Source organism: Oncorhynchus masou, unplaced genomic scaffold, assembly GCF_036934945.1.
Source record: "Oncorhynchus masou masou isolate Uvic2021 unplaced genomic scaffold, UVic_Omas_1.1 unplaced_scaffold_7719, whole genome shotgun sequence".
Classification (NCBI taxonomy): domain Eukaryota; kingdom Metazoa; phylum Chordata; class Actinopteri; order Salmoniformes; family Salmonidae; genus Oncorhynchus; species Oncorhynchus masou.
This window is the reverse complement of record NW_027014187.1, coordinates 773-14,097: the sequence shown is the minus strand read 5'-3', so window position 1 is coordinate 14,097 and position 13,325 is coordinate 773. Positions and strand designations below refer to the sequence as shown.

The following is a 13,325-nucleotide window of genomic DNA, read 5'->3' as shown; positions in this document are numbered from 1 at the left end:
TGATACAATTATGGGCTTGTAGCATTAACATAATATTGGAGTCAGAGTGAAATTGTTCTTCACTCTTCACCTTCTTCATGCAACGGTCCATACTTGGTCCCTTACTCTTTTTAATTTGCTTCAATGATCTTCACCTTTTCCTAAAGTGTATTTTGGTCCTGTTTCATCCAACTGACAACACATTACATTATCAAAGTATTTTTGTCTATTTTATGTTTCTATCTGAAAATATTTTTCACTCTTACAGTCATGGCGTGGGGTGGGGGTCCGGTCAGGGGTTCTCCCCGCCCGAGGCCTGGACACTTTTGAAAGGTAATTTATGACGTTTCAGAACCAATTGTCAAACAAAGTTTAAATGTATAATTTTGTTTTAAAAGCTATGACAGATAATTTTGATATGTATACTAGAGGTCAAATATCACATTTCTGTCAATCTGAACATGTGTCTGATGGATAGCTATGAATCTAATATTTCCAATGATATATGATTAAAGGGTAAACATGAGTAATAACCTGTATGCTGACGTTGTCATAGTGTAAAACCCCTATGGGCAAACTGAATGGGATGGAGGGATGAATAGAAATAGTGATAACACAACAGAAAGGTACCATTGCTGCAATGATGGAACACATTCAACTCCAGGGACATGGCCCTTCAAAAAATCCCTATGAGACATTTTCAACCCCACCGAGCCCCCGGCTCATTGACTATAAGGCCTAAGTATGTGTATGAATGTACATGTGTGTACATTTCAAGAATTCCATTATTTTACTTTTGTATTTGTGAGTATTGTTGTATTTCGTTAGATATAACTGCACTGTTGGAGCTAGGAACACAGGCATTTCTACACCCGCAATAACATCTGCTATACGTGTGTATGTGACAAATACAAGAGTGTGTGTTTGTGTGAGTACAGGTGCATAGGTTTGTGTGTGTGGGTTTGTAATTGGTGGAGGGTGGTATGTGCATTAACATTGGTGATGTAACACATTAAACATTGGTTTAGGTGTTTTTACATGATCGGTTGAAATTATTACATTATTCATTAAAAAAAGTTGTTATTCACATAATGTAACTTATTACATTAAATGGAGAAATATATTACTACAATTAAACATTTTATCATATTAACCAACAAGACATTACATTTACCAGTTTTGTTACATAAATCTAAAAGTTATTAAAGTCATTAGACGTTGTTACAAGACAGCATGCATAGTTCTTACCAGGACCTCATGGATATTATTATCCAATGTATTATTGATCATTTTTAAAGGAGCATTTTAATCCATTTAGATATTATTATAAAAATATAGTGATAACATTTTGTTCAGAAGATAATTGGCTTGAATGTATTGATCAATTGAATACATGAATATACACCTATTGTTGAAATATTATTCTACATAATGACATTTAATAATATTAGTATCATGAGTACATGAAAGAAGATACAATTATCAACACAATTATTCCCCTGTGTCTGTGATATTACATAGACACAGGGGAAACCTGATCCTAGATCAGAGCTGCATATTATGCCATGGTGATCAGACTAAAGCAACTGTTTAATGGGAGATGGATATGACTGTTCAATAGATGTTTTCTATTGATCCTTTATTAAGGGATCTGGAACTGGTGTTGGATAGATGGGAGATGAATTAAGCCATGTCAAGTCAAATCACATTTATTTGTCACATACACATGGTTAGCAGATGTTAATGCGAGTGTAGCGAAATGCTTGTGCTTCTAGTTCCGACAATGCAGTAATAACCAACAAGTAATCTAACTAACAATTCCTAAACTACTGTCTTATACACAGTGTAAGGGGATAAAGAATATGTACATAAGGATATATGAATGAGTGATGGTACAGAGCAGCATAGGCAAGATACAGTAGATGGTATCGAGTACAGTATATACATATGAGATGAGTATGTAAACAATGTGGCATAGTTAAAGTGGCTAGTGATACATGTATTACATAAGGATGCAGTCGATGATATAGAGTACAGTATATATACGTATGCATATGAGATGAATAATGTAGGGTAAGTAACATTATATAAGGTAGCATTGTTTAAAGTGGCTAGTGATATATTTACATCATTTCCCATCAATTCCCATTATTAAAGTGGCTGGAGTTGAGTCAGTGTCAGTGTGTTGGCAGCAGCCACTCAATGTTAGTGGTGGCTGTTTAACAGTCTGATGGCCTTGAGATAGAAGCTGTTTTTCAGTCTCTCGGTCCCAGCTTTGATGCACCTGTACTGACCTCGCCTTCTGGATGATAGCGGGGTGAACAGGCAGTGGCTCGGGTGGTTGATGTCCTTGATGATCTTTATGGCCTTCCTGTAACATCAGGTGGTGTAGATGTTTGTGCTTTTTGGTGTTTTCTCATTGGTCCTAAATTAACAAAGCTCTTCCCACATATATCCAAGGTGTCTCTCCAGTGTGTGTTTGATGGTGTCTATTCAGGATGGAAGCTACAGCATAACTCTTCCCACACTGATCACAGCTATATAGGCTTCTCCTGTGTGTTTGTTAGCTTGTGTTTTGTCAGGTGATTGAAGCTCTTCCCACACTGATCACAGCTATATAGGCTTCTCCTGTGTGTTTGTTAGCTTGTGTTTTGTCAGGTGATTGAAGCTCTTCCCACACTGATCACAGCTATATAGGCTTCTCCTGTGTGTTTGTTAGCTTGTGTTTTGTCAGGTGATTGAAGCTCTTCCCACACTGATCACAGCTATATAGGCTTCTCCTGTGTGTTTGTTAGCTTGTGTTTTGTCAGGTGATTGAAGCTCTTCCCACACTGATCACAGCTATATAGGCTTCTCCTGTGTGTTTGTTAGCTTGTGTTTTGTCAGGTGGCCTGACTGATTGAAGCTCTTCCCACACTGATCACAGCGATAAGACTTCACTCCAGTGTGTAAGCAAAGCTTTTCCCACACTCAAGGCAGGGGTAAGGCCTCTCCCCTGTATGAATTCTCAGATGCAATTTTAAGGTTTGAGAAGCAGGGAATCTCTTCCCACACTCTGAGCAGCTGTAAGGCTTCTCTCCTGTACGGATTCTTTGTTGTACTTTAAGACTTCCTGGACAGGTGAAACTCTTCCCAGACTGAGAGCAGTAGTATGATTTATCTCGGGTGTGAATCCGCTGGTGAATAATGACGCCACTCTGGCTTGTGAAACTCTTCCCACAGTCAGAGCAGCAGTGGTGAGGTTTCTTCCCTATACGTCTCTGCTGGTGTTTCTTGGGGTGTTCTGATCTGGAGAGACTCTTCTCTGTCTCGTCAGCAACATGATGTGGTTGAAGCGCACCAGGTGATTAGCCCCTCCCACTGAGAGCGCGACAGTTAGGAGAGTCCCCTGTGAAACAAAGACATTGAATAAATAGGTTTTGCAAATGTGGGTCCATAAACAAATACGATAACACATTTTTTAACTGTTTTGTTATTTAGCAGAAGCTCTTATTCAGAGCTACTTACAGGAGCAATTAGGGTTATTAAGTACCTTGCTCAAGGGCACAGACAGATTTTTCTTTCACCTCGTCGGCTCAAAGATTCGAACCAGAAACCTTTCGATTAGTGGCCCAACGCTCTTAACCACTAGACTACCTGCCACCCTTATCAATATACACGCAGTGGCCAGTTTATTAGGTAAACAGATGGTTTAACAGATGGTAGAACAAGGAGAAGATCCGTAACGAGGAGCTCGACCTGCTCTTTAATGATACGGGCTGAATGTCCCCTTCCAACATGTGAAAGATGGTAACACCTGCGAAATCATGACTTGTTCAAATAACCAGTGATGAAAAACCTAAACACCAGAACTACTGCTGCTAGTTATCCCACTTTTGGAGAATGCTGAGAAAAACGTCAGTCTTATAGTTTCAGTATTCTTATACAGTACATATATAGAAGATACCATCAGTTATAGTGGTATTGTGGCATGTAGCAGAAGCCTACAGTAAAAAGGTATTGGTGTAACCTGGTGCAATTTCTGCCCCATGCAACATTGCTCAAGATTCACTTGTCAATATGACTTGTTACTGTAACAGCATCCTCATCTAAAATCACCAGTTTACAGTGTTACAGTGTTTTCAATCTCAAGGCCATCAGACTGCTAAACAGCAATCACTAACTCCGAGAGGCTGCTGGCTACATTGAGACCCAATCACTTTAAACAATGCCACTTTAATAAATGTTTACATATCTTACATTACTCCTATCACATGTGTATACTGTATTTTATACCATCTATTGCACCTTACCTATGCCGCTCGGCCATTGCTCATCTATATATTTATATGTACATATTCTCATTCACCCCTTTAGAATTATGTCTATTAGGTAGTTGTTGGGGAATTGTTAGATTACTTGTTAGATGTTACTGCACTGTCGGAACTAGAAGCACAAGCATTTCTCTACACTCGCATTCACATCTGCCAACCATGTGTATGTGACCAATACAATTTGATTTGATTTTTAGTGGAGAGAGGAAGAGAGGAAAGTGGAGAGAGATGAAAACAACACACTGGAGACAAATTATTTTAACTACAAAAACAGATTAACGTTAATAAATGGGGTTATAGATATACAGATGGTAGCAAGCAAGATTAGCTAAGCAGGTGAGCATTTGATACACGGGATTGGAAATAATCATAAAAACAAATGACTGTGGTGTTTGTTTTGAAGCCAGAAAGACATCCACTAAAAAAAATCTAATTTGTCAATGTGGGGTCAGGGGGAAAATGGAGTCCCTAGAGAAAGTACAAGATGGGTGTCAGGGATGGAGCGGCAGTATTATCATAAGGAGATGTGTACTTGGAAAATGGAGGAGGATTTTTTTTTTTTTTACCTTTATTTAACCAGGCAAGTCAGTTAAGAACAAATTCTTATTTTCAATGACAGCCTAGGAACAGTGGGTTAACTGCCTGTTCAGGGGCAGAACGACAGATTTGTACCTTGTCAGCTCGGGGGTTTGAACTTGCAACCTTTTGGTTACTAGTCCAACGCTCTAACCACTAGGCTACACTGCCGCCCCAATGGAGGGAAAAAGAGAGGGAGAAGAGGTCTTAGAGAGTGAGGGAAGAGGGTGAGCTCGAGTCAGATACAAATGGTGGGGAAAAAAGGAGAATGAAGAATGGTAGAAGAAGAATGGTAGAAAGTGTAAGCAGAGGGAGCTGAAGACAGGAGAAGAAATGGAAGTGAATGAGGGTGAAGTATCGGAAGTGGAAGGTGCGGTAAAGTTATCGGAGACCGAGGTATACACCGAGGATGAGGAAGAGTCTGACAGTAGGAGTGAAGTTTATGGAAGAAGTGGACTCTTGCCTTTTGGCTGATCCATTTGTGGTTTCACGGTGGGTGAAAAAAAGAGTTGTGTCATGTGTAATCGGAGAGGGCAACTAGAAGTGGTCTAGTGATAATTGTTTGTATTTCTGTTGGGCAGAAAGTTGTTCCTATGTGGCAGCAGTGTGTAGTAGGGAGGGTCCAAGGTGTTCCTATGTGGCAGCAGTGTGTAGTAGGGAGGGTCCAAGGTGTTCCTATGTGGCAGCAGTGTGTAGTAGGGAGGGTCCAAGGTGTTCCTATGTGGCAGCAGTGTGTAGTAGGGAGGGTCCAAGGTGTTCCTATGTGGCAGCAGTGTGTAGTAGGGAGGGTCCAAGGTGTTCCTATGTGGCAGCAGTGTGTAGGAGGGAGGGTCCAAGGTGTGAGAAGAGTGCAGAAGGGCATGAGACAAAGGAATGTGTAGCATTGGGGAAAGTAGTGGAATGTGTTAATTGTAGAGGTGCCCATGGAGCTGGGGATCAGAAATGTCCCGTGCGAGAGAGAGGCAGGTTGAGGTTTCCAGGGTTAGAGTAGAGCAGAAGTTGTCATATGCTGAGGCAGTGAAGAAAGTAGAGGAAGATGGGTTAAGGGGGAGGAGTGGTGAGAGTAGAGATATACCAGTACAGAGGGATAGGCCAAAAAGTGAACTACTCTACTCTACAGTAGTGGGTGTTGTCAATCACGTAACATGTGACACACACATTTAATTGCACCACCAACCAACCCTACCATTATTTCAGAATATATATTTTTTTATATATATATATTTTGACATCTCAAAACATCTATTATCTCTTCTGCAGTAAAATCTTGTACACCCAGGTACTTTTCAGGAGCTGCCCCCTACACTCATTAAAAACACACAACCCCATGTCAGTTCATGCTGCAAGAGCTCTGATAGGTTGGAGGACATCCTCCAGAAGTTGTCATAATTACTGTGTAAGTCTATGGAAGGGGGTGAGACCCATGAACCTCCTAGGTTTTGTATTGAAGTCATTGTACCCAGACGAGGATGGAAGCTAGCTGTCTTCCAGCTACACCATGGTGCTACTCTACACAGTGCTGATGAGGCTACTGTAGACCTTCATTGCAAAATAGTATGTTTTAATAAATTACTTGATAACATGATTATATTTAGTATAGTTATCTAAGATTTCTACAGTGGCGATTTTAGCATGTAAATCTTGGTGGGGCAAAGCCTACGTTTTTTGAGGGGGATGCATGCCAGCAAGGCAACAACACAACACTAAACAATACATTAATTGCACTAGAACAGTGACAACCGGTTCCCACAAACTATTAGGGCCTACATAAAGCTGTCCCAACAGCAGAGCTTTCTTTTCAGCACCATGGAGTGAATCCTTGTCATGCTACACCTGGCTATCAGCGGAGCCTTGTCTGGCAGCGAAACATTTCATGGTGCTGATGTAACGGATGTGAAACGGCTAGCATAGTTAGCGGTGTTCGTGCTAAATAGCGTTTCAATCAGTGACGTCACTTACTCTGAGACCTTGAAGTAGTAGTTCCCCTTGCTCTGCAAGAGCGATGGGTAACGATGCTTCGTGGGTGACTGTTGTTGATGTGTGCAGAGGGTCCCTGGTTCGCGCCCGGTTATGGGCGAGGGGACGGTTTAAGTTATACTGTTACACTGACAGCAAGCTATGCTGGTTAAGTGTGCCTTGAATTCTAAATAAATCACAGTGTCACCAGCACAGCACCCCCACACCATAACACCTCCTCCTCCATGCGTCACAGTGGGAAATACACATGCGGAGATGTTTTAATCAATTACTTTGTAACGTGATTATATTTAGTATAGTTTCATTTAAAAATGATAACTTCAATGTTTGACAATTGAAATGTTTCTGAAAAATCACTGAGGATGGTCCTCCCCTTCCTCCGGAGACGCCTCCACTGATACACACCCCCAACAGACACCAGTTCGTCACCCAGATAATCTCCTCCTTACTAATACCTAACGAGCTCAAAAACTAACAAATCACAAAGCAATAACAGATGGCTAATTACATTGATATGCTTTGGAATGTCTAGCCAGCGTATCAGGAAAGCTAGCTAGATTTTGGTTTAGATATACAAATGTAGTTCGTTAGCTACCTCAGATTGTCCTCTTTTCTGCTGTGCTGATGTTAGCTGACTGGATGCCTTCATCTTTGAGATGAAAGAGAGGAAAAAAATAATTTGATAGAATAGAATCACTTTTCAACGTTCAACGACATGGCAACCCCAAGAGTTGAGAATTCAGTTGTTTCAAAATCCTCTAGTTGAAAGTGATGGCTACAAACAGACATTTTTCTCACATCAACTGGATACACCTTCACAGGGCGGTACTCCAAGTCCTGAAATCGCTATGAATTCTGGACATTGTGATTTGCTTACAACCAAAAAAATGTAGCTGGCCAGTTCATATTTGCATGTAGTGAGGAATTAACATTTTTATGACTTTATATATTAATAACATATTAATGGACATACACTGAGTGGAAAAAACATTATGATCCCCTGCTCTTTCCATGACATAGACTGAACAGGTGAATCCAAGTGAAAGATGTGATCACTTATTGATGTCACTTGTTAAAGCCACTTCACATCAATGTAGATGAAGGGGAGGAGACAGGTTAAAAAGGGATTTTTAAGCCTCGAGACAATTGAGATTAAGGCAGTTTATACAATAAAAAAAATAATTACAATAAAAAAATAGTCATTTTAATCCATAGAGACGTGAAGGAGAAGCTCGTCGGATGTTGATCTCTTCTCGGCTGGGTCCTCATTTGGGACCAAAGTTCCTTGTTGTTAAGAGACTCTTTCTGCTCTTGCAGACGCTAACTACAGAGGCCAACCAGGCAGAGTAGGATTGTCCTGGAGTGCGAGACACACAAATTCAAAAAGGCCAATATTATGGTACTGTGTGCCATCAGGCCCCTACTCCACCACTGCCTCATATCTACAGTACCAAATCCATGTGTATGTTATCGTGTGTGCATGTATGCATGTGTCTGTGTTTGTGTTGCTTTAATCTGCTTTTTAAATCTAATTTTACTGCATCAGTTATTTGATGTGGAATAGAGTTCTATGTAGTCATGGCTCTATGTAGTACTGTGCGCTTCCCATAGTCTGTTCTGGACTTGCGGACTGTGAAGAGACCTCCTGTGGCATGTCTTGTAGGGTATGCATGGGTGTCCGAGCTGTGTGCCAGTAGTTCAAAACAGACAGCTCGGTGCATTTAACATGCTAATACCTGTCATAAATACAAGTAGTGAGGAAGTCAATCTCTCCTCCACTTTGAGCAAGGAGAGATTGATATGCATATTATTAACATGATCTCTCTGTGTACATCTAAGGGTCAGCCGTGCTGCCCTGTTCTGAGCCAAATGCAATTTTCCCAAGTCCTTTTTAGTGGCATCTCACCACACGACTGAACAGTAGTCAAGGTGCGACAAAACTAGGGACTGTAGGACCTGCCTTGTTCATAGTGTTAAGAAAGCAGAGCAAGAAAGAGATGGATATGACTGTTCAATATATGTTTTCTACTGATCCTTTATTTAGGGATCTGGAACCGGTGTCGGACCGGAAGATGAAATACGGCACATTTTTGCTTTCTGGTGTTTTTTCATTGGCCCTAAATGAGCAAAGCTCTTCCCACAAAAACAGACATAGGGTTTCTCTCCGGTGTGTGTTCGCTGGTGTGAATTTAGGCTCCCTGATTGACTGAAACTCTTTCCACAATGCTCACAGCTGTAAGGTTTCTCTCCTGTGTGTGTTCGCTGGTGTGAATTCAGGTGTACTGATTGACTGAAGCACTTCCCACACTGATCACAGCTATAAGGATTCTCTCCTGTGTGTGTTCGCTGGTGTGTATTCAGGTGTACTGATTGCCTGAAGCTCTTCCCACACTGATCACAGCTATAAGGCTTTTCTCCTGTGTGTGTTCGCTGGTGTATAGTTAGTTTTTCTGATACAGCAAAGCTCTTTCCACACTGATCACAGCTATAAGGTTTCTCTCCAGTGTGTGTTCGCTGATGTGTAGTCAGGGTGGAAGCTAGAGCAAAGCTCTTCCCACATAGACAGACAAAAGTTCTCTCTCCAGTGTGTGTTGCCTGGTGTCTAATCAGGGAGGAAACTACAGAGAAGCTCTTCCCACACTGATCACAGCTGTAAGGCTTAACTCCTGTGTGTGTTACCTGGTGTCTATTCAGGGTGGAAGCTACAGCAAAGCGCTTTCCACACTGATCACAGCTGTAAGGCTTCACTCCAGTGTGTGCTAGCTTGTGTGTGGTCAGGTGGACTGCCTGATTGAAGCTCTTCCCACACTGATCACAGCTATAAGGCTTCACTCCAGTGTGTGTTAGCTTGTGTGTCGTCAGGTTGCATGACTGGTTGAAGCTCTTTCCACAATCAAGGCAGGGGTAAGGCCGCTCCCCTGTATGAATTCGCAGATGATATTTGAAGGCGTTAGAAGCAGTAAAACACTTCCCATATTCTGGGCAGCTGTAAGGCTTCTCTCCATTATGGATTCTTTGGTGTACTTTAAGACTTCCTGCACAGGTGAAACGCTTCCCACACTGAGAGCAGCAGTACGGTTTCTCTCGGGTGTGAATCCGCTGGTGCATAATGAAGCCACTCCTGCGAGTGAAACTCTTCCCACAGTCAGAGCAGTAGTGGTGAGGTTTCTTCCCTCTACATCTCTGCTGGTGTTTCTTGAGGTGTTCTGATCTGGAGAGACTCTTCTCTGTCACGTCAGTAACATGTTGTTGAGGCTCCCCAGATGATAAGCTCCTCCCACTGAGAGAACGACAGTTAGGGGTGTCACCTGTGAAACAAAGACACTGAATAATAGGTTTTGGAAATATGGGTCCATAAACATAAACACTTCTTTTTGTTATTTAGCAGGCGCTTTTCTCTAGAGCGACTTACAGGAGCATTTAGGGCTTTGTACCTTTCTCAAGGGCACACAGACAGATTTTTTACCTAGTTGGCTCAGAGATTTTAAACAAGCAACTTTTCGATTAGTGGCCCAATGCTTTTAACTACTAGACAACCTGCTGTCTTTATCATCAATATACACTCATTGGTCAGTTTATTAGGTACACCCCCCTCCATTCACAAAACTGGATCGATAATTTACTGGCCACTGAGTGTTTACTGTTTATGAATGAATTAACAGAAGTTGCAGAAGCAGAATGTAGTCTAATCCACACCCCCATTGTTCTTACGTGATGAAATCAAATCTCCCTCCTCGTGTCCTTCTCTCACAGTTCCATTCTGCCCTGCTGTTTTCCTGCAGTCGACCAGCCGCACAGACACCCTCTTCAGACCCAGCAGTAAGGTGCTACCAGGAGAGTTGTGACCAGGGGACTCCGGCAGGGTGGAGGGGGACGGACTAGCTCTGTCCTGGTGACCACAGGAAGTATTTTACATAGAATATCATTAGACCAAACATTTTATTACTTTAGTCTGATTGGTGCATACTTGTAATATTGCATTTCTCCTGAAGTGCATCACTGATCACTACTTTCCACAACATTTTCAATCACTTTGGCAGATTTTTCATATGGAAGTGGTATATATACAGTGGGGCAAAAAAGTATTTAGTCAGCCACCAATTGTGCAAGTTCTCACACTTAAAAAGATGAGAGGCCTGTAATATTCATCATAGTTACACTTCAATAAAATGAGGGAGAAAAAAATCCAGAAAATCACATTGTATGATTTTTTATGAATTTAATTGCAAATTATGGTGGAAAATAAGTATTTGGTCACCTACAAACAAGCAAGATTTCCATCTACACAGACAGTGTGGTGAAGAAGACTGAACAGCACCTCTTCAACCTCAGGAGGCTGAAGAAATTCAGCTTGGCCCCGAAGACCCACAAAATGTTACAGATGCACCATAGAGAGCATCCTGTCTGGCTGAATCACCGCCTGGTATGGTAACTGCACCATTCACAACCTCAGGGCTCTCCAGAGGGTGGCGCGGTCTGCCCAATGCATCACAATGCCTGCCCTCCAAGACACTGACAGCACCCAATGTCACAGGTTGGCCAAAAAGATCATCACGTTCATCAACCACCCGAGCCACGGCCTGTTCACACCACTATCATCCAGAAGGCGAGGTCAGTACAGCTTCTCTCTCAAGGCCATTAAACTGTTATATAGCCATCACTCGCCAGCCTCCACCCAATACCCTGCCCTGAACTTGTCACTAGCTGACTACCACCCGGTTGCGCTACCATGCACCTTAGAGACTGCTGCCCTTTGTACATAGACATGGAACACTGGTCACTTTAATAATGTTTACATACTGTTTTAACCACTTCATATGTATATACTGTATTCTAGTCAAGGCCATCCTATTCAACTAGTCCTGTATATACTGTATTCTAGTCAAGGCCATCCTATTCAACTAGTCATATATTTATATTTATATGTGAAAAAGTATTTGCCCCCTTCCTGATTTCTTATTTTTTGTCACACTTAAATGTTTCAGATCAAACAAATTTTAATATTGTACAAAGAAAACCCAAGTAAACACAAAATGCAGTTTAAGTGATCATTTTATTTACTATGGGAAAAAAGCTATCCGAACTCTCATGGCTCTATGTGACAAAGTAATTGCCCCCATTTGTTAAATCATGAATTAACTGTGGTTAATCACATTTTTTTGGAAAGCTGAGTTAAATTTCACGAGCCACACCCAGGCCTGATTACTGCCAGACCTGTTGAATCAATAAATCACTTCAATAGAACCTGTCTGACAAAGTGAAGTCGGCCAAAAGATCTCAAAAAGCAAGACATCATGTCGCGATCCAAAGAAATTCAGGAACAGATGAGAAACAAAGTCATTGACATCTATCAGTCTGGAAAGGGTTACAAAGCCATTTCTAAAGCTGTGGGACTCCAGCGAACCACAGTGAGAGCCATTATTCACACATGGAGAATATGGAACAGTGGTGTACCTTCCCAGGAGTGGCCAGCCTATGAAAATTACCCCAAGAGCGCAGCGACGACTCATCCAAGAGGTCACAAAAGGACCCACATCAACATCTAAAAAGAACTGCAGACCTCACTTATGGTTGAGTCATGAACACTGACCTTAAGACAGGGTAGCCTAGTGGTTAGAGCATTGGACTAGTAACCGGAAGGTTGCAAGTTCAAACCCCCGAGCTGACAAGGTACAAATCTGTCGAGTAACCGGAAGGTTGCAAGTTCAAACCCCCGAGCTGACAAGGTACAAATCTGTCGTTCTGCCCCTGAACAGGCAGTTAACCCACTGTTCCCAGGCCGTCATTGAAAATAAGAATTTGTTCTTAACTGACTTGCCTGGTTAAATAAAGGTAAAAAATAAAAAGACACTGGGCAAAAATAGCATCCATGGCAGTGTCATGACTTTGCCCTCTTTGGACACAGCTCTGCACCACCCCCTCTGTCTCCTACAACTAGGCTGCTGTGGTCAGAGAGGTCGTCAATTCCTGGAGGAGATTATCTTCTCATGGCCACAGTATAACGAGAGTGAATTTTCATAGAGAGAACAAAGGAATTTCTTCCACCTCACAGAACTTGAGGTCCGAACAACATTTATGTTCTGGAGAATGTATAAAAGATCGGTGAAGAATCCAGCTACGAACTGGTCCATTTGGTATAATTTTGTGAAGCAATACGGCCACATTACCATAACGCTGTTTATACAATAGCCTCAGATATGAGGTTTACATCTAATTGTTGTATAAGATGAATGAGTGAGGATGATACTGTTTGTGAATTGTGTAATGTGATTTTGAACTGTTTAATGAAGGAAACTCCAAATCCCTTTGGAGTTTAACTAAATCAGAGAAAGTCCATCTCTGAATGGCTTAAAAAAAACAAAAATGAAGGTTTTGGATTGGCCCAGAGGTTACCATGGTGATCAGACTAAGGCAACTGTCTAAGAATGGCCCACTCAAAGTCCGGACTTGAATCCGATTGAGATGCTGTGGCGTGACCTT

General features: G+C 41.7%; 1 protein-coding gene across 1 annotated transcript; it reads right to left on the bottom strand.

Moving 5' to 3' along the window:
• Positions 1 to 1,098: 1,098 nt before the first annotated feature.
• On the bottom strand, positions 1,099 to 10,748 carry LOC135537424 (zinc finger protein 135-like). Its single transcript, XM_064963592.1, has 3 exons — positions 10,557 to 10,748; positions 7,441 to 10,153; positions 1,099 to 3,367 (listed from the first exon to the last, which is right to left on the bottom strand). Exon 2 carries the CDS (start codon positions 9,951 to 9,953, stop codon positions 8,886 to 8,888), a length of 1,068 nt encoding a protein of 355 aa, XP_064819664.1. The 5' UTR covers positions 9,954 to 10,153; positions 10,557 to 10,748; the 3' UTR covers positions 1,099 to 3,367; positions 7,441 to 8,885.
• Positions 10,749 to 13,325: the final 2,577 nt, after the last annotated feature.